The sequence below is a fragment of the Somniosus microcephalus genome, chromosome 22 (assembly GCF_052327205.1).
Source record: "Somniosus microcephalus isolate GS21.2 chromosome 22, FLI_Smic_1.0, whole genome shotgun sequence".
Classification (NCBI taxonomy): domain Eukaryota; kingdom Metazoa; phylum Chordata; class Chondrichthyes; order Squaliformes; family Somniosidae; genus Somniosus; species Somniosus microcephalus.
Window position 1 is genome coordinate 59,253,881 of NC_141008.1, and position 27,838 is coordinate 59,281,718.

A 27,838-nucleotide genomic window follows, 5' to 3' on the forward strand; every position below is an offset into this window, starting at 1 on the left:
CTTCTCTCAGACCTGCTGAGTACTTCCAGAATGTTTTCAGTTTCAGATTTAGAGTTAAAAAAAAAACTTGTTATTCAATTATTAAGTTGATTTTCAAATTTTGCAACCAATTAGCTCAGCCTCCTAGTTAAAAAAAAATGACCACGTGGAAAGGGTTTGTTGGTTGGAGGTTAATAACATTTCCCTCACCTCTACTGACCAACCTGCCACCACCTGGGCCAGGTAAATCGCGATGTCCAGTGACGTTATGCTTACTGATGTCACGCGGACGCCCGCCGACGTAAAAACGTCTTGACGTGTTTAGGAACGTCAAGCTCCCGCGCGCTTGCCTCGCTGCCGGCGTCGCCTGTCGGGCGCCATTTTGTTCTTCTGTCGTGTGAGGAAAATTCGAAGCGCCCGATTCACCTCAGCAGCCTCAGTGGTATATATAAAAAAGAGTAAGCTAGCACTCCTTGGCATCTTTTAACCAAAAAAAACACAGTAATGTGTATCGAAGCTTTACAAAGTGCCCCATTTGATTTTAGGCTATCTACGTGGAACAGGTTGAGGCCAACTTGGGCCTGCCTATAAAGCCCCATCGTCGATTTGTCAGGGAAAAAAAAGTCTCTTGTCTCCATTGGCGCGCAGCAGTTTTTGTGCTGTGGGTGAAAAGGTACAAGAAACCAGCCAAACTCATTCCACGGGTGACTGCTTCCAGATTTTCAGCCAATTTGTTCTTGGCTGAATTTGCTCCCAGTTTCCAAAGGTGAAAGGACTGTGTATCAACCACCCAGTTCCCTCTTCAAAGCCCGTTTTTACCTCCACCCTCCCCAACACCCCTCAAAATGCTAAGTTGTTAAGGGGCAGAGTGTATGCATTAAAGGAGCATTAAACACCTGCTAATGTAAGGTGACCGTATTTTCTAAACCGAATCCGGAACACGCAGGGTGGGAGCACAGCAAAGAAGCCCAATGGAAAATGTAGGATGCGCAGCGTAGCGAGGCAAAATGTTTTAGCAGCCTATATTTTAACAGTTGCACATATACACTACAAATGTGCATATAATTATCGCGGGTGTGACGTCACACTATTGAAGTGCATTCAGACACCGTTTATAAATAATACAATAACATTGTTCAGGAACGTCAGTTTTTCGTACCCACTGTCTACGCTGCTGCAGGCTCCTGCTGACACCTGTCCTTTTTGCCTCCGCTGTGCTCGCGCGTCGCCGACCATTTAACAAAAAATTAAACACATCATATATTAACGGAATCATTGGGCGTAATTGTCACCGACTGTCCAATTGGTTTCCGAATTATGACCATTTTGCCGTAGGTGGGGAGCTGGTGGGGTGAAAATGACAAAATCAGAAGCTCGCTGATCAATCAGCTCGCGACCGCCTGCGATTCAAACTGATACATCCCATAGCAAGGCAAGAGCTGGGAAAACAAAGTGGGGGTTTGGTTGTCGAGTGAGGCTGAGTTGGGAGCCCAGCCGAACTCGCTGGTGGTGCATGCCTGCCTCTCTGTGCTCAATTGGTGTGGAAGCTAACCAATAGACCAGCCCCTTACACTGCTGAGTCTGCCTCAGGGCTGGCCTTCCGACCAGCGCTCACGGTGGGCATGATTGACGGGGCGCCCGGGAAGGAAACGTAATCAAGTTAGGGTGAATTGGTACAGGGTATGTGTTCTGTATGACATATTCCAACATGAGAAATTAAAAGTTGGGGTATTCGGGGACAAGTTTCGTGAACCGGGGTCTCTTCTGGGACATTGGTTGCCCAGCGACAAGGTACCTCATCCGGGGACTGTCCCCAGCAAACAGGGATGTATGTTCACCCTATGCTAATGGGAATGCACAGAAAGGTGCGTTATTCTATTTGTGTTTAACGTTTTTTCCCCCCCCCTCTATTGGGTTTTCCATACTGCCTGCCATCCTTCACCAAGATGATGGACAGCCTGGCCCCAGGCCTCTGCTTTAAAGCTGGCTCCTCGGTAGTGCAGCAGGGATTAGGAAGTCAACGGGTGCTACTTTAGAGCCACTATTGCATGTTTCAGGAATCTGTGGTGGAGCATATTAGCATATACTGAAGCATCAACCTTTTAGTTCAAGTTGAGGGTGAGCTGGCCAAAATGATGGTGATGTAGCAGGTAGCCTTCTGCACCCTGCGTGTAACTGAAATACCCGACTTTCCAAAATCTACTGCAACATCAGATAGAATTTGGTTCTAGCCATTAATTTTGCATTGGTGCTTGTCTGAAGTACAGGCACTCCAGATGGAATGTGGACTAAAAATGGAAAAAATGATGAGCACTGTTCATTATCGCACCTCTGACATTGAGAGATTATTCATTATCTCAGCTGGTTGCAATGATGACTGTGTGATTTGGACTGTGGACTTTCCATAAGTCGTTTTAGTGCTGCTCCATGATCAGCGAGCAGAAGATATGTGCTGACAGTATGGTTTACTGTCTTATGTCAATTTGATCCCAGCAGTGACGGGCAGAATGGTGACAAATAGTTCTGAAACTTTAACTGGTCACAAGATGCTTAGGTGGCAGGAGTTACTGTATAACCCTGTGCTGCTATTTTGAATAGGCAACATTTTATTTTCCATGCAGATTAAAACTGTTTGTTTTAGGTTAAGAAAATGTATTACTATTAGTATTAACTATTAATATTATACACATAACATATATGAAGGTAATTTCAATATATTTGAAATGTTTGTTTCCAGACACACACAACTTCTGTAAAATTTTCTTAGGTTACTCAAAAATTATTTGTGCTTCATCATAGTCATTATTGGAGCCCAAACTTTGATCACATTTTTGCAAATTAGTAGTAATCAGAGTTAACTGTGTCTTAAAATGAATGTACATACGCATTTTTATTTATAACTTAACCAATTCAAATATTAATGCACACAGCCTTAATTTTACTGTTTTCCCCAGTAATGTTGGTTTTACATCATGTAGGCTGCTAATGTATTACTGAAGTTAATAGATGCTTGTTGTGATACAGAAATTTAACGATGAAGAGGAATATTACAGAAAATTCAACACGGGCTACAGCAGGTACTTTACCTAAAGATAGTTTTTTTTGGGTAGAGAGTGATCATACTTGACACATTCTATTAATTTGTATGATTCAAATTTTTATTTATTTACTAATTTCCTCCATATTATGTTTTCACTTCCCTCCTCCATTTTTGGGTCTTCCACACTAATACTTATCCCAAGAGTCGGCAGGAAAGTTGTCTGCTGTAAGGAATTTGCCAGTGATGCTCTTGGGCTAGCTACGAGAAAGTGTGCGACTGTGTCTAGGTGATGTCCTATTGGTTTTTCCTGCCTTCCTGTGGAGAAGTGCTCATCATTGACGCTTTGATCTTTGATAGCATGGTCAAAATTGGGAACCGGCCATGTGGGCAGTCCCAGTAGGAAAACTACATCCCACCACTCTTTGATGCAGTGTATTGGAGATATCACTGTTGATATTCTGTAATAATTAACTGTTTTTACACCTGTATCTAGCCATGACATGTTTATATGCACGTGTTACTCTTCTTGCAAGGGTTAGAACCATTCTGATCTTATCTTTTTGATATAATAAAGCCAGGTTTACATAATCCTTAATGAGAAATGCAAACAAAATAACAATCAACCAATCTGTGGTCAATTTACACAATTGTTTTTAATCCTGTTATCTAAACCATTGGTTTACAAACTTTTCTGTGTGGGGTCCCCTGCAAATATTAACATACTCCAGAGGCTCCTATAAATATTAATACACTTCCAAGGACCCTTATCCTAATTTCTAAAACACAAGATTAAATACCTAAAACAGCTGGGATGTTGGCTGATAGGTATAACTCTGTGAGTATGACATTGTCGGGCTGTTGCTTGACTAGCCTGTGGGATAGCTCTCTCAACAGTTCCCAGATGTTAGTGAGGAGGACTTTGCAGGGTCAACTGAGCTGGAATTGCCTTTGTCATGTCCTGATTGGACGCCTAGGGCGCAGCTGAGTGGTCTGGCCATATGAATGCAGTATTCAAATTCACCAGTTGTGTACTGGAAACCAGAAGCTGCACACGAAAGGGTAAAACTAGGTTGCTGACTATCCACATCAACCAGTAGAAAACATCCAGTCTGAAGTATGTTTTTTGCTGTGTAGATAAAATGATGAAAATGAATTAAAGAAAGACTTGCATTTATATAGCTCCTTTCATGACCTTGGGTCCCAAAGCACTTTATAACTAATGAAGTATTTTTTAAGTGTTGTCATTGTTGTACTGTAGGAAACTTGACAGCCAATTTGCGCACAGCAAGCTCTGACAAACAGCAATGAAATAACTTACCAGATAATTTGTTTTTGGTGGTGTTGGTTGAGGGATAAATGTTGGCCAGGACACCGGAATAACTCTCCTACTCTTCTTCAAATAGTGCTGTGGGATCTTTTATGTCCACCTGAGAGGGCAGACGGGGCCTCGGTTTAACGTCTCATCCGAAAGATGGCACCTCCGACAGTGCGGCACTCCCTCAGCACATGATGTCTGATTGCACTGAAGTGTCAGTCTAGATTTTGTGCTCAAGTCTCTGGAGTGGGGTTTGAACCTATAACTTTCTGACTCAGGCAAGAGTGCTGCCACTGAGCCAGGCTGAATTAATGCTAGAACGCCAGTTAATAAGGCCATATAAAAAGCATGGTGTGGAGATGCCGGAGTTGGACTATAACCTGGTGTTGTGTGACTTCTTACATATAAAAAGCAAACAAAGCAGAGTGGTGCATTTCTAGAGCTATAGAATTGAAAAGCGGAGAAGTTATGTTAAACTTGTATAGCACCTTGGTTAGACCACACTTAGAGCACTGGGAACAGGTCTGGTCTCCATATTATAACAAAGCATATAGGGGCACCGGAGAAGGTGCAAAAAAGATTCACTGTGATGATACCAGAACTGAGTGGTTTTACCTATCAGGAAAGATTGAACAGGCTGAGGCTCTTTTCTCTGGAAAAGAGAAGACTTGAGAAGTGACTGATAGACGTCTTTAAGATTATGAAAGGGTTTGATAGGGTCGACATAGAGAAAATGTTTCCACTTGCGGGGGAGACCAGAACTAGGGGCCATAGATATAAGATAGTCACTAATAAATCCAGTAGGGAATTCAGAAGAAAGCTCTTTACCCAGAGAGTGGTTAGAATGTGGAAGTCGCTACCACAAGGAGTAGTTGAGGCGACTAGCATAGATGCATTTAAGGGGAAGCTAGATAAACACACGAAGGAGAAATGAATAGAAGGATATGTTGATGGGGTTAGATGAAGAAGGGTGGGAGGAGGCTGGACCTGTTGGGCTGAATGGCCTGTTTCTGTGCTGTACATACTATGTAATAGAAGGTAGATATTAATGAAGTGTTCCATATATTAAATGTAATTTATTTGAAACCTGGAGATCCCCTTTAACCACTTTAGGTACTTTGAAATGCTAACAGAGAAAGATCTTGCACAGACTTCTTTTTTAATACCAGAATTTCCAATGTCTGAAAATATTAGATTAACTCTGGCCTGGAGCAAAAGGAGAAGCAGGCTTAGACTTTGGAACATGGATATGGAACTTTCAACCTTCTTTAACAGATTTGTGTAGAAATTGGTTACTAAAAAAATTGTCACTATGAAAGAAAGTTAAGTAAAATAACAGGTTAAATCTGCTCAAAGTGACTTTGAGTTAGCTATTGAAATCACTGTCTTTGGGATTGTTAATAAGTTTCTTTTGAGTTCTATTCATTTTGTTTAGTAAGAACATTTTTTCAAAGTTTAGTTTCAAGTTATGTGTTCAGATTGTCTGATTGAAATATTCACAGAATTAACTATTTTAGTTTCTTTTTGTTGTTGTGGGGTGGGGGTATACTGAAGAGCAGTTTTGGCTGTGTTTGAAAAGTATCTGTACAATATTTGCCTTTTTTCTGGTACATATGATTATGGAGATATCATTATCTGATTCAAATTGCATTTTTCAGGATGCCTTCCTGTATTACTGTTCAATCAAAAGAAAAGAACCCGACTGCCACTGACTTCAAATCCTATGGAACATGAGTCAGGCTCAAATAACCTTTTTCCTACACCAGAGAGTTTTGATTCACCACCAGCAGGTAATCAAGATGTTTCCCCTCCACTCTTTCACCATTTTGGTACTTTATTTTTCCTCTTTTTGTGCTTTATTTTCCGTCATATCTTTTTCACCGTTCCCTATCTTTTTTTATTTTTGCTTCAATGGAAACCTCTTCAAATAGGAGACTACCTGTGCAGTATCATACCTGCTTACAGGCCTCTATCACAACTTCTGTGAGTTCATCTCTAGGAGGGATGTGAAGATGCTTGGGATGTCTCTTCTGTGCCTCTTCTGTTTCCCTTCTATCCAGTGGGAAATGTCAAGCTGCCACTTAGTGCCTTTTATGGCTAAGATTGAGAACAATCATGAGCATATTTCCAGACTGCCATGGTTTAGCTGTTTCGAGTTAGTAAATCTCTATTGTGATGGCAAACATTTCAGTGTTGGCCAGCATACGATATATCACTGCGGTACCATGTTAATTACACAAATATAGTTAACACTGTAGAAAAGTTATTCTTTGTCATTTTTACATTTGAAGGAAAAGTTTGATATGTTTATTTGTTAAACTTTAAGGCAACAAAGGATTAACACAAACCAGAGCACCAGGCAATCAGACAATGGCACAGAACAATTACAGGGCCCAGTTTCAATATTCCAATGTAAGGAGCAATGTGGACAAAACAGGCAGTGGGATGGCGCCGCTGCCGAATTCGGCAAAATCCACGAATACTGGGTAGGTTATAAAATACTGTAAGGTGTGTTAATTTTGAGGATATCATTATGTTTTAATTGCTTTGGATATAAAATCTATTTTAAATCAAAACTCCTGAAGAAAAAGTATCATCATTAGATGCCTTTAGGGAAAAGAAAATCCAATTGTAAAGAATTATAGTCAACTTCAGCATCCTTTGGTTTATTTCTGCTTTCAGTTAAAACAAAAAGCATTGGAATAATTTGATTGCTGATGACATCCGGGAACGCAGGGCAGACTAGCTACGAGTAATGCAGCCTGTTAGCATCATATTATGACCATCGCAGCTTTTCCTGCAGTACACAAAAACATAAATTTCTCAACCTCAGGGACAGAAGTTATTATTCTTTGTATACTGAAAGCTTAATGTTCTTTTCAATTGCATACTGGCAGATGAGTGAGAACGCAATCGAGTGATTCACAGTGAGTATAATGGGATGATTCACCTGCCTATTTTCTCTTCCTCTGTGGCCTGCATTTGCTGTTTCCTCTTCATGGCATAGCTGGAATTGGGGGCTTGCCAAGTTTGAATCCCTCTGATCCTAATTCTGTCCCTGCTAAAGCACCAAAACGACTCTTAACTAAAGTTACGAATAACATTCTGTGTGACTGTGGCGTTATCCCTCCTATCCTCCTTGACCTCTGTGCAGCTTTCCACATGGCCCACCATACCACCCTTCTCCAAAGCCTCTCCTCAATGTCCAGCTTCATGGATTTGTCCTCACTAAAGTTCCACTTTTACCTGTCTGATCATAGCCAGATCATCTCTAGCAATGCCTTTCTCTCCCACGCCCACACTGTCTTGTGTGGAGTTTCCCAAGGATCCATCCTTGGCCCTCCTTTTCATCATCTACATGTAGCCCCTTGTCCACATCATCTGAACACTTGGGGTCAGCTCCCTGTATACTGCTGACACCTGGCTCTACCTCTCCACCACCTCTCCTGACCCCTCCACTGCCTCTGTGCTGTCAGATTGCTTTTCAGACATCTAGTCTTGGATGAGTTATAACGTCCTCCAGCTAAACATTGGAACAACTGAAGCCATTGTCTTCAACCCCTGCCACAATCTCTGATTCCTTGCCACTGACTTGATTCCCCTTCCCAGCCACTGTCACAGGCTGAAACAGACTGTTCACACTTTCGACATCCTGTTATAACCCGAGCTGAGTTTTCAACCCCATACGCTCTCCATCACAAAGACTACGTACTTTAACCTCTGTAACATCGCCCACATCAGCATTTGTCTTCCTCGTGCTTCTGTGAAGAATCTTGGGATTTTTTTTGAATTAAAGATGCTATATAAATACAAGTTATTATTGTCGTTGTTGTGGGAATTTTGGGCCAAATGATCCTGTGCCTCAATAAACATTTTTAATTTTTTTTAAATTATATTTATTTTGCTGTTTTCTTTATTTTGTCATTTTTCCTTTCTCTGTTTAATTCTCTGTGGGGCTGATTCTGCGATTCTGTGATCATGAAGAGCAGTTGCTTCATGGGCTTCGGGGATTGGAGAATTGGGAGAGCAAGTCATTTTACTGGGCTGCAGTTCTGCTGTCTGCGCCATTGTGTGTGAGAGTGCTTCTGCCCATTTTGCGCCCGAATCTCATTAAGGTCCCAGATTTGATGTAAAATATTCAAACGAGGGCCTAGCACAATTTTGTGACTTTCCCCATTTTTGTCCTTTTAGTGCTTATTTGAAATGGGTGATGGAATTCTTAAAGGTGAACAGGTTTAATGTTTTTATTACAATGCTTACAGTGCATTTTTACAACTGCGCTGTTTTTATTAGACATGTTTCTCTGTCTCTGAAAGTTTTGTTAATATTTTTGAAAGAAAAATGTTTGGGGCTCATTTTTTTACACCTTAAGGTAAGTTTGTTTTTAGTATCCTTTAATATTCCATTTTTTCAATTAACTACTGTATCTAATTTGCTTTTAAGAGTTTATGGACTCTGCTTCAAAAACGGGTTGTGGCAAATGAATTCAAACCACTCTCTGTATAAGGAATTATTTTCTAACTGTAAGAATAGACAGAGGCTGCAGTCCTTGTCTATGTACCAAAAATGAAAGTTCTAAATGCAGGAGTCAAGCTTATTAAGGGCTACATAAATATACTTACAGACAACACCCTGGAACACACAGCGATCCTTTGCTATAGAAGATCACACAGTTGAGCTCAACTTTCTAGATCTCTTCCTTCTGTTTCATCTTCTAACTTCGTGTTAACAATCTCATCCTTTTTATATCTTTCTAACTATATTACGTCATATACATTCCATGACCTTTATACACATTGCACCAACTCGTACCAGTCTTTATCAAGAAGTTCCAGGGCCTAGCAGGAGCTGTTGGTGTTTAGATTAAGCAAAGCATAGAATGTACCCTATTATGGATATATTACAGATAAGTTAGTGTCTAAGCATGCGTGAATTGTGTGAAAGTTCAGAATTAAATGGAATCAATGTGTTGTTCAACCCTGAGATCAGGCTGTTTGGGACGTCTGGGAAGACGGCCACTGTCAACAAAGTCCTGCAGGCTGCTAGCCTTAGGGCTTAATATAAAATGGATTCCTCACTTGCTCTTGACATAACCGTCCTGTCATCAAGGGCAAGCACTGGCGAACCAAACAGTAACAGCACATATACAAAACTATATGATGGAAATAAACTGGCTGCATTTTCTTTGGGCTGTATTGTGGAGATTTATTTTCAAAAGGGACATAATAATATAGCTGACAGTGGGTGGACATGTATGTATGGTAATAGAGGTAGTATTATTAGGCTGTGCATGTTGTTGAAGGGGACAATATAGTGTAATCAAGACCCGAGGACTGCTCATGCAGGGGCACATTTACAATATTAGTAAAAGTCCTATTAATTAAGGATTAATGTACCAGTCTTCCTGGCTGCACGTTGTCCGCAACCACTTCTTCCTCCTCTACCAAGGCTTCAAGCTGCTCCTCTTGATTCTCTTGCTGCATGTTTTTCTTTCTTATATAGTGAAATTGTGTAAGATACAGTAGACACATCATTTTAGACACCTTGTCGTAGCTATAGGGTAGAAGCTCCACCCCTCCACCTCCCTCATCTGCTCAGACATTGAAATCTCTGTTTGAGTATGGCAGTTGTATGTTCCACCAGAATTCTGGTCGAACATACGAAAATGACTGGCAGGAAAGGACCAGCTGGTCCATCAAGCCTGCCCCACACTCATGGTGCCTGGAGCATCGTGACTAGACAGATCCTACCCCCAGCAGCCATGTCATCTCTGGGGAGAGGCAAAAAAAACAGAAAAAAATCCAGGTCCAATAAGGGAAAAGAAAATCTGTTGAATTCCTCTCCGACATCCTCAGGCGACTGAAACCAATCCAGATCACATTAACCGTGCGTACATTAACTGCTAAACCGCTTACCTTTTTATATGATGTGATCTCTGCCCTCGCCAAAAACACCACGGCCCAGCTCTCTTTTGAAGGCGTGCAGAGAGTCAGCAGACATCGCACAAGCCGGAAACACATTCCAGAGGCTCACTATTCTCTGGGAAAAGTAAAACTGCCTGACATCTCGCCTATTCCTACTCTTGAATAGTTTAAATGCATGTCCCCTGGTCCCCCCAATCTGTCAAACTGAAATAATCTATCATTAGGTACGCAATCCAACCCTTTCATTATTTATCTATCGCTATCAGGTCTACTCTATAAAGGAAATAGACCGAGCTCTTTAAGCTTATCTGAGTAACTAAGGTTATTTAAGCTAGGAATCATTCATGTAGCTCTCCTCTGAATCACTGAGCGTCATTATATCTCTGGTCCACCTTTGATTGAAGAATTCATAATGGGGTCAATAGCCAGGGCTACAGTGGATATCGATGATGTCATTAGCTGTCCAGTTTGCTTGCTCCTTTGAGTAGCGGTGGGATGATGGATTGCCACAAAATGAGGGTGATGCGCCTCAATAAATCCGAGACTCGATGTTAGCGAAACAAAACAAGGCTTTTATTGACTTAGAAGGTAACACACAGAGGAGAATGTATCTTCCATCCAAAGGTCTGCCGTACTGGATGTGCTGCAGGCTGGGCCAGCTTACATAGGAGCCAGGTATGGGCGGAGCCCTACACACAGTACAATACAATGGAAATGAAACTGAAACCAACCACAGTCACAGGCAGAGAAATACTGATGAGTGATGAATGGAATATTTCATCACATTCACCCCTTCTATAGATTTAGTCTGTTCGGGGGTTTGATAGTCCTCTGCGACCGACGTGGCTGTTGTGGTGCCGCGGGTGTCAGCTGGGTGTCCCCGGTGGCCTCCTGGGTCTCTGCCGGGGGTGCCGCCAGGGTTGTTGAAGGGGTAGTTGGTGGGGGTACCGTTGGTCGATGTTCTTCCGGGGGTGATGAAAGAGTAGTGGGTGGGTAAGAGTTGCTGTGGTCGTTGTTGCTGCTGTTGTCGTGGTTGTTGTCGTTACCGGCTGGGGCGACGTCTTTTATGGACACGGTGTCCTCCCTTCCGTCGGCGTGCCGGACATACGCGTATTGGGGGTTGGCGTGGAGTAGGTGCACTGACTCCACGAGAGGGTCCGTCTTGTGGCCCCTCACATGCCTTCGCACGAATACTGGACCTGGGGTGGAGAGCCATGACGGCATGGATACGCCTGAGGTGGATTTCCGGGGAAAGACAAACATTCGCTCGTGAGGCGTGGCATTAGTGGCAGTACACAATAGCGACCGTATCGAATGGAGCACATCTGGGAGGACTTCCTGCCAGCGGGAGATAGGGAGGCCTTTGGTCCTTAGAGCTAGAGTGACTGCTTTCCATACTGTCCCGTTCTCTCGCTCCACTTGACCGTTACCCCGGGGGTTGTAGCTGGTGGTACGGCTCGTGGCGATCCCCCTGGACAGCATGTACTGGCGTAGCTCTTCACTCATGAAGGACGCCCCCCTATCCGTATGGATGTAGCTCGGCATACCGAACAGGCAGAACAGGCTGTTGAGGCATTTAATGACCGTGGCGCTGGTCATGTCTGGGCAGGGGAAGGCGAATGGGAAACGAGAGTATTCGTCCACACTGTTCAGGAAGTAAACATTGCGGTCGACGGACGGGAGGGGGCCCTTGAAATCTAAGCTGAGCCGCTCAAAGGGCCGTGTAGCTTTGATTAAGTGGGCTCTATCTGGGCGGTAGAACCGAGGCTTGCACTCAGCGCAAGTGCGACAGTTCCTGGTCAGGGACCGAACTTCCTCAATCGAGTAGGGTAAGTTGCGGGACTTTATGAAGTGGAACAGCCGCGTGACCCCTGGGTGGCAGAGGTCATTGTGGAGGGTCTGTAGCCGATCCCCGGTGGCGCTGGCACACATCCCTCGTGAGAGGGCGTCGGGGGATTCGTTAAGGGCCCCTGGCCGGTAAATGATGTCATAATTGAAGGTGGATAGCTCGATCCGCCACCTAAGAATCTTATCATTTTTAATCTTCCCCCTCTGTTTATTATTGAACATAAACGCTACCGACCGCTGGTCGGTAAGTAGGGTGAAGCGTTTGCCGGCTAGGTAGTGGCGCCAGTGGCGCACTGCCTCCACGATGGCTTGGGCCTCCTTTTCTACGGAGGAGTGTCTGATCTCGGGCCCTTGGAGGGTCCTCGAGAAGAAAGCTACGGGCCGCCCCGCCTGGTTGAGGGTGGCCGCCAAGGCAAAGTCAGACGCATCACTTTCCACTTGAAAGGGAGTGTTCTCGTCCACTGCCTGTAGCGTGGCCCACTCAATATCCTGCTTAATGCTTTTGAAGGCGGCATGGGCCTCAGCAGATAGCGGAAAAGTGGATGCTTTCAAGAGGGGGCGGGCTTTGTCGGAGTAGTTGGGGACCCATTGGGAATAATAAGAAAATAACCCCAGGCACCTTTTCAGGGCTTTGGGAGTGTTGGGCAGGGGCAGCTCCCGTAGGGGGTGCAATCGGTCGGGGTCTGGTCCGATTTCCCCATTCTCCACCACGCTGCCTAGTATGCAGAGGCGCGTGGTGTTGTAAACGCACTTGTCCTCGTTGTAGGTGAGGTTGAGTTTTTTTGCGGTTTTCAGGAACCTCTCGAGGTTCGAGTCGTGATCCTGCTGGTTGTGACCGCAGATGGTGACGTTGTCGAGGTAGGGGAAGGTTGCCTGCAAGTGGTGGTCATCGACCATGCGGTCCATCTCCCTCTGGAAGACCGAGACCCCATTCGTCACCCCAAAGGGGACTCTGAGGAATTGGTAGAGGCGTCCGTCTAAGTCAATAAAATTGAGGCGTTCTAAGTCAATAAAATTGATGTGCCTCAATAAATCCGAGACTCGATGTTAGCGAAACAAAACAAGGCTTTTATTGACTTAGAAGGTAACACACAGAGGAGAATGTATCTTCCATCCAGAGGTCTGCCGTACTGGATGTGCTGCAGGCTGGGCCAGCTTACATAGGAGCCAGGTATGGGCGGAGCCCTACACACAGTACAATACAATGGAAATGAAACTGAAACCAACCACAGTCACAGGCAGAGAAATACTGATGAGTGATGAATGGAATATTTCATCACAGAGGGCCTTGTGGCTGCTGCCAGGGGGTTGCACATCAGCCAGAATTATTCTGTTCCTGTGGTCCGACACTGTCGGTACATTAATGGAATGAAAGCCCTTCCTGTTCATATATACCTTTGGGTTGCTACAAGGGACCTTGATGGTGATGTGTGACCTCAATGAGACCTGTCACTTTTGAAAAGCCCAACCCCATGTATAAGTGCTGAGCCCTCTCAAGCTATTGCCTTCTTTCATTGGAGGAAATAATGAAAGAGTTTTTCTTGGCAAACAAGGCTCTTGTCATTTATTTCATTCATCACTAGACTGAAGACTGGTGTGACAAATGGCCTTGGAAGGATCCTGTTGCATAAAAGTTTAATACTGTGGTTCACAGCCACAATCAGAGTTGTCCTCATGGTAGATCTGTTCTGGAGGTTGTGCTTGACGAGGCAGCACACCTCTGACTGCTGCCCTAATGAAACATAAATGCTGAAGGCAGATCTCCCTAAGGAGATGTGCCTAGGTTTGAAGACTCCGCTCCTGGGATGAGGCCAAGTGGAATACAGATGCCAGAGGTGCTAGTTACCTGTCTTTTTTACATCTGTCAGAACTGTTTTCTCCTCATGCTGAACAGTGTGGCTGTTGCTGAGGACGCAGCTATTAGCAGCAATAGTGTTGTGGAAAAAAGTGTCTGCAAAAAGAGCCTTGCATTGCAAGAATGTAGCAGGAGCTTATGAGCCAAAGCTAATGCAGATATAGAAGAGCAAAAAGCACAGAAAAGGAGAGTTTTGGTGTGGAACTACAATTATGTTATAATGACACTCAAGTACGCTCTGTTTGAGGCCTCAAAAAGTTGGCAAAATGACTGAATTTGATATAAAAACAGAAAATGCTGGAAATGCTCAGCAGGTCAGGCAGTATCTGTGGAGAGAGAAACCGAGTTAACGTTTCAGGTCGATGACCTTTCCTCAGAACTGAATTTGATGCCTTGTAAATCAGGCGCTCAGGCCTACTAACGCAATTGAGTGAGGCAGGCTCCTGGAATGCACTTTCACTGAATCAGTTCTTAAGTATCCCTAGTTTTGTTAATTTATCTGTCTCACATAGTTCTCAGATTCTTTCACAGTGTTTCTCTATAGCTCTCCTTTTTTGTGCTTTACTCGAGGTATAGAATATACATTTTGTAGGATAAATCCAGCTAAGTAAACTTTGCACTAGCCATTAAGGTATTCAAAAATGTACAAAATATTGCCCGCCTTTCAGTCCATTGGCCTGGCTGCACTCTAGCAGATAAGACAAAATAACAGTCAGGGTTAAGTAAATATGCTGCGGAAAAAAACACACAAATACTTTGCCCTAAAGTTGCCCAAGTGGGATGCATTGTGAAACCAGTAAGCTTATTTTCCAATTACATTGTAGAAATAAAAAGAAAGACTGTGCACTGGAAATTTGAAATAGAAATTCAAAGTTCTGGACATCATGTCAGTTAGCATAATTCATCAGAACTGATGATGAAGGGGTTTATTTATTTCTGTGCTAATTAACCTGTCACTTCCAGCATAATTTTTTTATTTTAAAAATTAACCATATACAGTTCATTTTTAACTGTTTATTTCTCTGGCAGCCTGTATTGCTTTTCTACTTCACTTTCCAGCAGCATATTTGCCTATCACACCATTTTGTTTTTTTTCTCTTTGCCATTCTCTTATGTTATATTTTTAAAATAGGCATGGTAACTCTATGTTCCAATTTGGCTTTGGGTGGTGAAGTGCACTAAATGTATGCAGTTTTTCCTCCCAGTGCACACAGAAGAAAATTTCTCAATAGTACATGCCTGATTGTGATGTGAAGCAAATGTAGATCAAACTGTGACTTGCTGACATCATTCCAGTAACTGTGTGTAATCAGCACAATATTTGTAGTTCACTACATGTTGTCTTACAAAAGCCGTCATATTTTGAATAGTGCATAGCAGCATGCAAAGTTGTACAGATCATAACTGTTTAGTGCTTTCAACATTATTTACTGGCAACCATAGATTTAAATAACTTGAAAAGGCAGCTATAGACAGGTCAACAAACTGGTTAGAATGAAGGCAGAAATTGCAGATTATTCTGATCAGAACACCTAAAAATATATGCACATAATAAGGTTATATTTATTGGATGTTATCTTGAATGTGTTTATATTTGATATATATTAATGCATAATTTGAGGAAGAAACTTGGCTATGGAAAATATTGGAGCTGGCAGTTATTTTTTTACAAATTACTGTAATAGTTTCATTTACCGTATGCCTTAGATTTTGATATGTTATTATTTGACTGATACCAGGAAATATAATGAATGATTATGTGAGCCTTTTCTCTCATCATTTTTATATTCTAACATTGCTTGAGTGTTAATTACTCAAAATGCTACTTTTCTTTTAGCAAACTTCAGCAACAAGTGCCTCAGCATCAACAAATTCAAGAATACAGGAAGCTTCCCTGTGGATCTAGCATCACAGGGCAAAACGGTAAAACCAGCTGGAAGTAAGTGAGTTAAATGTTCCTGGTAAAAGTTGAGTATTAAACTCTAATAGGAATTTGCATTTTCAGATCTAGTGTTGAACATGTACATCTTATTTACAGAGGTACAACACACGATTCTGTCATTTTGAAGGTGGTGTTTAGAGAGTGGGCCCAAATGCTGGAAATTGACTTGACTGCCTTCTGTTAATCTTTGGAACTTGTTTTGTGAAGCATGTGCTTTGGTGTTGATCTTGGATTTTCATCTCCTGGGAGCTGATGACAACATCTTTTCCTGTTGGAACTTTTACTTCTACGTCCTTTTAGGTGCTTGATCTTACACATCTATTGAGGCGTTTCTGCTTTTTTGGCAGATGTTGTAGTTTGTCTTTTTTTTAAATAGTGCAGTTAGCCAGTACTAATGCTTGGCTTAACAACAGAAAACGCTGGAAACACTCAGCAGGCCAGGCAGCATCCGTGGAGAGAGAAACAGAGTTAACGTTTCAGGTCTGGGACCCTTCATCAGAACTGGAAAAAGCTGGAGATGTAACAGATATTAAGCAGGTGCAGAGACGGGGTGGGAGGGGAGGAAGGAATTGGAGGAACATACTGTGCTTATGTAAGAGGCAGGAAAGATAAAATGTTGCAAATGGGAATGGCAAAATCATACAGCATGAAAAATGGGGGCAGGGGTTATAATTTGAAATTGTTGAACTCAATGTTGAGTCCAGAAGGCTGTAAAGTGCCTAATCGAAAGATTCTTATTTCAGATTTCCAGCATCCACAGTATTTTGCTATTGTACTAATGTTTGGCTGCTTGGACGGGATATGGTGCTCTACAGACATGCTTGGTCTGAACTCAGATGCCTTTTGACTGGTAGCTGGAATGTCACTCAAAGATAACAACTTCTTGGATGAGATTGTTCCAATTGATTTGATGATATAGCCACTCTTGCTCTTTGTAGTCCTTTTGGAGTGTGTTACAAAATGGAACAATTATTCAAGGGCTCAGGTAAAAGTGAAGCTCAGGCAGCTCTATAACATGATCCTAGCCCGTTGCCACTTTTAATTTGTTTTGTGTTTGAAAACTGTAATTAAAATTACTTGTATCTACTTGGGGTTGGAAACTGTTACTTGACATGAATGCCAATTGAGCAGCCTGCATGATGTAAGCATCATCTGACAGTAAAAGGTTATTACAATTGTTTTTTTTACAACAGATGGTGGACATGCTTTCTGTCAGCATTATGTGGCAGCAAGGCAGAGTTTTCCTGAAAAGTTATACTCTCTGCTCTACTGTCTGCTCTAAGTAGGATTTAGATTACATTGCAATATTTATATATAAGAAAACATATAGCCTGAGATGTGTTACAAGATAATTACACACTGATGGATTAGAATGGTGCCATACAGCACAATAGAAGCTTATCAATAATGTCTGAAGCTTGAGATGTATTGGTGCCTTGGAAAACACAAGAGTGTGATATTCTTGATAATATATTCAAACATAAGTACCTCTTCAGGTTTTCTGTTCTTTGCTGGCGAGGGTGTCATGGCAGACAATGACAGACAGCAGACTGGTAATCACGTGATTTATAAAACGGTGACAGGAGAATTATTTCAGCTGATATAGAAGAGTATCATAACTTCAGTGGTATTTATACAAAATGCTCATTTTTAGCCAGCTTCAGCAACAAGTACCTCCACAGCAACAAAGTCAGGAACATAGGCAGTTTTCTGGTGGATCCAACACCACAAGACAAAGCAACAAAACCAGTTGGAAGTAAGTGGATTGCATAATATAGTTGCTTTAGCTATTTTTGTCATGTTCTTTTACCTGATTCCACTCACAGCTGCACTGAGGGTTTATAGGTCACAGACCTTTCTGATCTGACAGAAGTGATGTTCTGAGGGTCCACTAACTGGAGGTGTCCTTAATGATAGCCAAAAGTATCTGTTTTTCCGTCATTTGTAAGATCCTACTCTGCATCCCATCTGAGAAGTGATAAAACTCAACGGCCTAGAAATTCAGTTGGGCGCGCCAGCCGTTAGCGCCTTAGGAGGAGTAGATCTCGAGCGCTAGGCGCTTATCGCCCGGGCGCAGCGCGATCTGCGCCTCTCCCCAACTTCAGGACACATTTAGCGCCGGCGCAAAGTCTTAGCGCGCGCCCTGCTGCGCGCGCAGATCATGACGTCATTTAATAGTGCAACGCCCTTTGTGCGCCCCAAACCGGAACTTCACTCGCGCCGGCCCATTGTGCGCCGGGCGGCCCGAGCGACTGTGAAGTGGAACGGTACACAGGCCAGCCGGGCCGCGGGGAGCGCTAATTAAAGGGCACTTACCCAGCAGTATAAAGGCCAGCCATTTTGCAGCATTCACTCTTGTGCAACGGTTTTTTGGACAGAGACCAAGGAGGAGAGTTGACTGGTTTGGACCAACACTTGGACAGGTATTTTTGGCTCAGGCCAGAGCTTACCAATTATCTTTCCTTCATTCAGAGCTCAGTGTTTGCCAGCATATAATGGGGGCTGCATTGGGTGGCAACGCTGAATTTCAGCCTTATGCCAGAAGGGCTTACAGACGCCGTGAGAGAGTGGCAGCCCTGGCTAGACGCAGAGGGGGCAACAGGCGTCGCCAACTGAGGCCTTACCCACGCAGGGTATACCGCCAGCAGACCTCCTATCTGACCATGTCTGCCGCGATGTGTGTTAGGAGGCTGCGATTCCGAAGGGAGGTGGTTGCAGACATCTGCCGGCTGCTTCAGAGAGATCTGCAGCCACAGCTGATGCGCAGGACGTCTCTGTCGGTGGCAGTGAAGGTGACGGTGGCTCTCAACTTCTATGCCTCCGGCTCCTTCCAATCCGCTACTGGGGACATCGCTAACATCTCCCAGTTCGCCGTGCATTGCTGCATCCGCCAGGTGACCGAAGCCCTTTTCAGAAGGAGACATCAATTCATCTCCTTCCCCATGACCCTGGACAAGCAGCAGCAGCGTGCAGTGGGGTTTGCAAGAATAGCGGGCTTCCCCATGGTGCAGGGCGCCATTGACTGCACGCATGTGGCTTTGCGGGCACCTCTTGAGCATGCCGAGGAGTACCGCAACCGGAAGGGCTACCATTCCCTCAATGTACAGCTGGTGTGTGACCACAGGCAGCGCATCCTAGCTGTCAATGCCCGCTTTCCAGGCAGCAGCCACGCTGCCTTTATCCTGCGACAGACAACTGTGGCTGACATGTTCCAGGCACAGCCTCCCCCAAGAGGATGGCTTATCGGGGACAAAGGCTATCCTTTGTGTACCTGGCTCATGACCCCGCTCCGCGCGCCCACGACCCCTGCTGAAGAGGCATACAACGAGAGCCATCAAGCGACGAGGAACCTCATAGAACAAACAATCGGCGTGCTCAAGCAACGGTTCCGCTGTCTCGATCGCTCCGGGGGAGCCCTCCAGTATTCGCAGGATCGAGTCTCCCAATTCGTCGTCGTTTGCTGCATGCTGCACAACCTGGCTATCCGCAGGACTCAGGCACTGCCACCTCACGTTGGACCACCACCTCAGGAGGAGGAGCATGAGGAGGAGGAGGACGAGGAGTACCAGCCCAGGAGGGACGCACAAGGTCCAAGGGCCGCCTGTCGGCGGCTTATTGAACGTCACTTCTAGGCCCCCTGTCAGGGAATGGCTTGTGCCAATGATAGAACATGATTGCAGCCGCTCCGCAAGCCCTCAGCCGGTTAAGGCAACAAACACTTCAAAGATCAAACATGGACAATGTGAATAAATAAAATGCTTTATTGTACAAACTCTGGGCCCTTCCCACATGAAAACCAAAAACAGACGAAACCCCCAAAAAACACTCAAACACATTACTCGCTCCCACAACCTAGAGAGGATTAACAAAATAGAGCAACTAAAATGGCCGTCATTCTCGGCCTTCGTCAAAAACAAACATCACATCATCGGCCTTCAAAAAACAAACATCCAATTCTCGGCCTCAAGAAACAAACACAAATGGCCACACATTCGACTATTTGGCCCGCTAGGGCGATGCCTTGGCCATCTTTGGGTGGCCCCTGCCCGCCCTGCTGCTCCGCCTCAAAGTAAGGCCATTGGCTGCTGCAAGGCTGGGGGCAGGCTCCTGAGGGGCACATGTCGTGACGGCAGATGCCCTTGGGGGTCGGCCTAGTCGAGGTCTGGCCGTTGAGCGGGCGGCTGTTGATTGCTGCAGCTGTGGTTGGCCAGCATCAGTCGCTGCAGCAGCTCCTGGCAGCTCCACTGGGGGAGTGGCAGTGGCGGCTGGAGGAATGGCGGCAAGCTGGCGGATGGCAGGCGCTCGCTGGTCGCCTGAGACACTGGCACTCGCCCGGGCCAGCACTGCAACATGCGCACCAATCTGCCGAGGGACAGACCGCTGTGCTGCTGCAGCGCGCCGGTGCCCTGGCGATGCCTGGCTGACACAGCGAGTGTGGCAGCAGTGAGTGCCCGTGTTGACCTGTTCACTGACCGCATCAGAGCAGCCAGTGACTGGACGGCACCACTGATCACCTGGCCAGTCGCTGACAGATCTGCCCGGTATTCCGCCCGACTGGTGGCCTCTAAGGGCCCGAACTCGGCCACACTCCGAGAGAGGGAATCGATGGACTCAGGCAACCGTGCCACTGCCACCATGAGCTCCGTGTGCCAGCGCTCCGAGTCCGCGGACAAGTCTTTGAGGCGTTCCATCTCCTCGGCGAAGAGCATCTCCTGACTGGAGGCCGGACTCTTCCTCTGGGGAGAAGGCCGCCGAGCTGGCTGACCCTTCCTGCGCTGCTGGAGGCCGCTGGGCCCAGCAATTGGACTCCCCTCCGACGCATCCCCCCTCTGGGGAGAAGGCCGCCGAGCTTCCACCCCCCTCCCGCCTTTCTGCAGCACGCAGGTCCCAGGAGCTCCCCTCCCCTTCGACACTTCCGCCACGCTGCCCTCCAGGGAAGACGTGTCCCCTACATTGGCCTGGGTGGCCGCGGCTGAGGGTTCCCCTGATGGGCCGCCTTCCTCTTGCTCCTCCTCCTGCTCCTCCTCGGAGGGTCTGTCACTGGCAAGTTGAGGGACCTCCTCTGGACCATCTGAAAGCAGGAAGGCACAAGAGTAGCTTTAGAGTGAGGAGAGGGCGTCAGTGCGGGATGCATGAGTGGTGGCATTCAGCGCATTGGTCGGACAGTGGCAAAGGATGTAGATCTGATGCGCAAGTGGGACGAGAGAGGTGCAAAAGGTGATGTCCTTACCATTGCTGCCCAGAACAGGGTCGGCATCTCCACATGCAACGGGCCCAATCACCCGGCCACCCATGAGGCGCTCCACGCGATGTTGCAGGTCAGTGAGTGGCTGGATATGGGGTCGGCCTCCCCCGGTCGCAGTCCGGCTCTTGCGATTATTCGCCAGCTTGGCCTGCAAGAGAAAGGACGGCCTCTAAGTACAGTGTGTCGCCGTGATCTTGTGTGCACTGCCTCCCATGGTGGAATAGCCTGGCCAGTGTGTCGCCATGATCTGGTGTGCACTGCCTCCCATGGTGGAATAGCCTGGCCAGTGTGTCGCCATGATCTGGTGTGCACTGCCTCCCATGGTGGAATAGCCTGGCCAGTGTGTCGCCATGATCTGGTGTGCACTGCCTCCCATGGTGGAATAGCTTGGCCAGTGTGTCGCCATGATCTGGTGTGCACTGCCTCCCATGGTGGAATAGCCTGGCCAGTGTGTCGCCATGATCTGGTGTGCACTGCCTCCCATGGTGGAATAGCCTGGCCAGTGTGTCGCCATGATCTGGTGTGCACTGCCTCCCATGGTGGAATAGCCTGGCCAGTGTGTCGCCATGATCTGGTGTGCAATGCCTCCCATGGTGGAATAGCTTGGCCAGTGTGTTAAGTGCAGAATGTGCAATTGGTGCTCATGCCTGTCCCATAGCTGCTGGATGAAGGCTGGCCATTAGAGCTTTCAGGTCCCTTTGCCCATAATGTGAGGTGCACATGCAAGGATGAGGAGGTCATTGGAAAGGGTACTCACCCTGACAATGCGTGTGAGGTCATTTAACTTTTTGCGGAATTGGGCACCGGTCCTGGGGACGTCGCTGTTGGCTGACAGCTTGCTGGCGACATGCCTCCAGGCTCTCCTGTAGACGCGGACCGTCGCCTTCTTGCCATTGTCCGGGTACAAAACATGGCGCCTCTTCTCCACAGCAGCAAGCAGCACACTCAGATCACGCTCTGAGAAGCGCTGCGCACGTTCACGGGCCTTCTCCATGTCTTCAGGCGCTATTTGGGTCCAGCAGCAGTGTTCAGGCCTAGCTGGAGGGCTCCACTATCCAGGGCGTGGCAGCAGACACAGTCGACCCTTCCCCCTTAAGAGCTGGCCGGCGCCAGGGTGTCTGCTGTCAATCACGAGATGGCCGCACCTGCGCTGCGCCCGGCCTCGGCGCTATCGATCACCACCTCCGGCTTAGCGCCCAAAGAGAGGCGTCCAGCAGCAGTTTTAGCGCTCGCCCGAACTAGTAGGGCGAAGCTAATGAATATCGGAGAAGTGGCATAGATTTGGCGGTGGCCGCAAACTTTAGCGGACGCCCCACTTTAGCGCCCCAAAAGTGGCGTCAATGAATTTCTAGGCCAACATGTGGTTAGTGAATTTCAGTGCCAGCTGCTGATGGTGTTTGCTTATGCCAAACAAGCATTTAAACTGCTACATTACAAGTCTGTCTTTCCATGTGATTACATTTTTATGCCATGTATAGGGCTTCCAAAGCCACTCCCAATGACTTTGTGCCCGTGTGGTACTAAACCAGAGAGTTTTGGAACAGTCCAGGTTCGATCCATGGTCATTTCCCTACATTACAACAGTGACGATAGTACTTTGGGATGTCGTGGGGTCGCACAAGGTTCTATATAAATGCAAGCTGTTTCTTTCTGGTCTGTTAGCTGGTTTCAGCTGGAGTAGCAGTAATGGCACTATGTTGACCTCTGCATCTCTGGACTAGTGACAAGAAAAAAATCAGTCTGGACTCCCCATCCTGATTGGTGTCCTTTGACCTTCATTGGAAAGTGCACTATCTGTACATCAGGTGATGAAAGGATCAGGCTTGGCTGCAATGCCTCCACAGGGAGAGCCTGCGGATACTCATGAAGAATGGGCACTTGGATGAAGTACTGGGGGGTCGCCAAGCACCTGTAGGACTGTATCCCAGAATGAATCAGGGACTTCAAGAGATAGAGAAAATTAAAAAAGTGTTATAAAGTAAGCTTGTGATGCAGTAGGATATGAAGTTACATATCAGTATGTCATGATGAGGCTAGGTCAATTGAAAATGTCAAAACTGAGATTGTTAGATTTTTGTTAGGCTAGGGTATTAAGGGATATGGAACCAAAGAAGGTAAATGGAGTTAAGTTATAGATCAGCCATGATCTAATTGAATGGTGGAACAGGCTCGAGGGGCTGAATGGCCTCCTCCTGTGTTCCTACATGAGGTTCAGCAACATTCTAAGCAATGGCTTAATTTCAGCTACATCGCCTTTGCTAGTACTGCTCACTTTCCTACTTCATCACAAATGGCCACTGCCGTAATAAAGGGAAGTAAATTGAACTAAAGAATATCAGTTAGAAGTGTTGCTGTTCAATGATACTTTGTGGGATTAATAGAATGTATTAAATCTTTCTGTAGTCAATGACTATATTCATCTCCTGGCTTGCCTTTGACAGCCTACTTTTGACTTTGTTGCTCATAGATTATATGGTTGGCTCACTCGTTAAATATTTTTTCATAATCAGTTACTTGAAAATCCTCTGTTTAATTACAATGTTACTGTTGACTTTACTCCCCTACCCCATAACTCAGCCAGGGAGTGCTGGAAGAGCAGTGAATATTACACATCATCTTAATAATTCAAATATTTAATCATATTTTAAACAGAAAAGAAACTGAAGTGCTAAGTAAAATTAATTAATAGTACGAGCCAACATGCTTTGTTCATCTAGCCTTTATTTCCAATTTCGTAAAGAAATCTTAGAATCGTAGAATCATACTGCATAAAAGGAGGCCATTCGGCCCATTGTGCCCGTGCCGGCTCTTTAAAAGATCTATCCAATTAGTTCCACTCATCTGCTCTTTCCCCATAGCCCTGTAAATTTCTCCTTTTCAAGTATTTATCCAATTCCCTTTTGAAAGTTACTACTGAATCTGTTCCCACCATTCTTTCAGGCAGTGCATTCCAGATCATAACTTGTAAAATAAATTCTCCTCATTTCCCCTCTGGTTCTTTTGTCGATTATTTTAAAGCTGTGTCCTCTGGTTACTGACCCTCCTGCCAGTGGAAACAGTTTCTCATCATTTACTCTATCAAAACCCCTCATAGTTCTGAACAACTCTATTAAATCTCCCCTTAACCTTCTCTGCCCTAAGGAGAACAATCCCAGCTTCTCTTGTCTCCACATAATTGAAATCCCTCATCCATAGTACCATTCTAGTAAATCTCCACTGCATCCTCTCCAAGGCCTTAACATCCTTCCTAAAGTATGGTGGCCAGAATTGGACACAATACACCAGCTGAGATGTAACCAGTGATTTATAAAGGTTTAGCATAACATCGACCTGAAACGTTAACTTTGTTTCTCTCTCCACAGATGCTGCCTGACCTGCTGAGTATTTCCAGCATTTTCTGTTTTTATTTTAGTATAACTTCTTTGCTTTTGTACTCTTTGCCTCTATTTATAAAGCCAAGGATCAAATAGGCTTTTTAACCACCTTATCAACTTGTACTGCCACCTTCAAAGATGTGTGTATGTGAACCCCCAGGTTCCTGCACCCCTTTGTACATGATGTTACTTTTTTTCCCTGCAATGTGTCCAAAGGCATGCAAACAGCAATCCAAATGTCTTTAACAATGACCATTTCTTTAATAATGCAGTAAAATGGAAAGGAAAGTCCAGGAAGGGGGTACATTTTGTTCAGAGTACGAAGAAACTCTGGAGATGGTCTTTCTTCCTGCCAGGCCACTCTAGATGGGAGCATTCCTACCTGTCCTGAAGTGGCCCCATGACATACAGCAGGAGCTGTGACTTTGGAATGATGTGAGAACGGCCCTCAAGTAGGGTTTCCCTGGGAAAACTGGAATGCTTAACTCCCAGTTTGCTTTCCATGGTTAGATAGCTGCATAGTGGTTCTCAGGTTGGTGTGCCATCCCTACTTTGGAACTGTGACTGTACCATCTTTTCAGGTAGGGGGACTCCATTTGAGGCAATCCATGCTGACCAGAGATGGGCACTTTTTTTTAAAAAAAGGTCAGTCAAGATTCCCCTGAGACTAATAGCTTTTATAGCAAGGCTGAGTACATTTAGCATAAGACACTCTGCCTAGACTTTTTGTATCACTACTGATCCAGTTGTTGAGTGTGATAATGCACTAACATGTGCCATAGAATCACAGGATATAATTGATGTATGTGAGCCCTCTTACCCTTTAAGGGGTGGTGAGGCAGTTGACTACAGGAAGAGAAGGAGTAAAAAAAATAATGGGCTGGATTTTCATTGGGCCGTGGAGTCGGGATTGGAGGCGTGTGGGGGTTTAAAATCCTGAAATCGGGGGTCCCGACCTCATCCCGCCCCCAACCTGCCTCCATGCCAGTTTCAATGGAGGCGGGTACCCACCCCGCACTGGGACCCGCCTCCCCGAGGCGGGAAGGGGATTAGTGCCAGGTAGTTAACAGGCAGTTAACAGGCAGTTTTTAGCCTAATCCCTATTTTCATTGTTGAAATGTGGGATTCCTGACGGCTCCAAACCACGCCAAGTTAGCGAGGCAGGCTGTCGGGATGAAGGGCTTGGAATGGTCGAGATGTCCGGTGTTCAGGTGAGTGATGGGTGCATGAGTGCAGAGGTAAGTGTGTTTGGTCTGTGTAAAGTGTTTAAAGAAGTTCTACTAACCTTTACTTACCTTTACAGCCTTCCTTCCTTCAGGTCTCGGGAGTCCCTCATCTCACCGGCACAGAAAGCAGAATGGCTGCCAGCTGTCAAAATCTGCAGCCTCTGCTTTCTGTTCCGGGGAGATCTCTAAATCATCCTGAGAGGAAGGAATTAACCTGGAGTACAGATTGTCAGTGTTTGACAGCTTCAAACAGCTGTCAAACACTGATATTTTATCTGTCAAAAGGTCTTGACAGATGAAATTTCAATCTGTGACGTCACCTGTTGCCGGGTGGCCCTTAATTGGCCTGCTGAGCCCGCTGGGCTGGCTCAACAAGGTCAATCAAGTCAAGATCGCGTGGATTGGCTACAACTCGATGGAGGCGGGACTACAACCCCAAAAGTTGTAGCCCTGCCTCCTACCCGACTCCTCAATTAAAATCCAGCCCAATGGCTCTAAATGGCTGCTCTTATGCACATTCTCATGGCTGGCTACAGAACAGAATTGGAGCAATATATCTATAGCCTTTTTGTGGCATGGGGAAACAAGAAAGGGGGGAGGAACATGTAAACAGGAAATATCCTTTAGAAAACTGCTGTTTTTATCACTCTGGCAGTGGGAGACAGTTAGTGAGAGTGTGATACTTAAGGCAGTTGCTTGATTATTTCTACCCTCCCTCATAAGAGTGCCGTTATTACATTTATCAGTTAAGCACACTTTGGACTTCATGCTTGAACTTTGCCTATTTTGCTTCAGCTTTATTCTTGGCTGTTTAGTTACATTGTGTAATCTTCTAGTTAGTCAATGGTTCCTCTGTTTGTTTATTTAGTATTCTGTGTGAAGCAAAGTCCCATTGATTTTTGTCTACAAGAACACACAAAGATTGCATTGAGATGCCACTGAAATCTTCTCAAGATAATGCTTTTCTCTCTTTGATAAATTTAAATTTGACCACATTTTACTGCAAATATATTTGTAATGTTTATGTTACACTGTACTAACTTGAGTTGTTCAAATTTTAGCACAGGTGTTAGACAACAGTCTGGAAATACTTGGAAAGAGAATACTTGGCCTATCATGAATGAAAGGAAGGAATTCACTTCTACTAGTGGGAATAATCGTACTCAAACGAAAATCACAAGCACTTTCAGGTCATGTGTGCCATCTGAATCTTACAATGCACAGACAAAATCTTTTCAGCAAACACATCAGTGGCCTAAGAGTTCATCTCAGAATACAGCAAGTAGCAGACGTAGTGATCAACCAAATCCGTTTTTTGAAAACCAGTTTGAAAGTAATCCAGGTGATGGTGTGGATCAGGTACATTTTCTCATAAATTCTGTTTAAAATAAGTTTGACTTTGGACTTGTTTTGTTTTGTTTGACAAGTATACAAAGTCAAATTTAAAGTTACGTAATACAGGATAATTTGACCTAACAGTTGAAATTTAAAGTTGAACAATGACCTAGCATTTATTTTGCTGCAGAAACTCTGAGGTAGATTAGACAATATACATGTGTTCCCAGATTGGCTCTTGCACACCTCCTAATGGCTGGTTATAGAGTAGTATTGGCAGAGGCCTGGGATTAGGCCTCCCAATTGTACTGATAGGCAGGAATTTTGTGTGGGAGATTTGCAGCACTTTAAATGCATATTGGATGATTAAAAGATGAATGTACAGAAACACAAGTTTGGGTTCCCAAAATGATCTTTTTTATTGGTAAATAGCTTTAAATTTGATCAGCCATCACATTGCAGTTTTAATTTTGTTTATAAATATCCCTCTTCCAATTAGTTCACCATTTTTAATGCTGACTTTTCCCTGTTTATTTTGGGATGTTTTGCTACTGTTGACATTTATTTACTTGCATAACTCAGGCTTTCCTTTATGTCTTCCCTGTTTCAGCTTTCACAACCTCCCACAAAGGCTCACGACATTCATGCTCTTGCAACCCCCAGCACGTGGCGTTTATTTCTGATTGCTTTTTTTATTCCACCTTTTCAATACTGTGTTTGTATTTTTTGAAACATTGTTGTCTCTTTTCCTTTTC

At 44.9% G+C, this 27,838-nt stretch overlaps 1 protein-coding gene across 2 annotated transcripts in view; it reads left to right on the top strand.

Annotated features, from left to right (window-relative positions):
* The first annotated feature begins 355 nt into the window (after positions 1-355).
* Positions 356-27,838, top strand: part of spata22 (spermatogenesis associated 22) — a 52,938-nt gene continuing 25,455 nt past the window's right edge. Inside the window, exons 1-7 of one of the 2 annotated variants that reach the window (XM_085964855.1) lie at positions 356-437; positions 3,004-3,056; positions 5,993-6,124; positions 6,661-6,820; positions 15,799-15,900; positions 17,558-17,659; positions 26,810-27,107. In XM_085964855.1, the coding sequence (XP_085820981.1) occupies positions 3,014-3,056; positions 5,993-6,124; positions 6,661-6,820; positions 15,799-15,900; positions 17,558-17,659; positions 26,810-27,107 (837 nt within the window). In that variant the 5' untranslated portion in view covers positions 356-437; positions 3,004-3,013. The remainder of the gene's footprint in view (positions 438-3,003; positions 3,057-5,992; positions 6,125-6,660; positions 6,821-15,798; positions 15,901-17,557; positions 17,660-26,809; positions 27,108-27,838) is intronic. The other variant, XM_085964856.1, reaches the window with a different exon arrangement.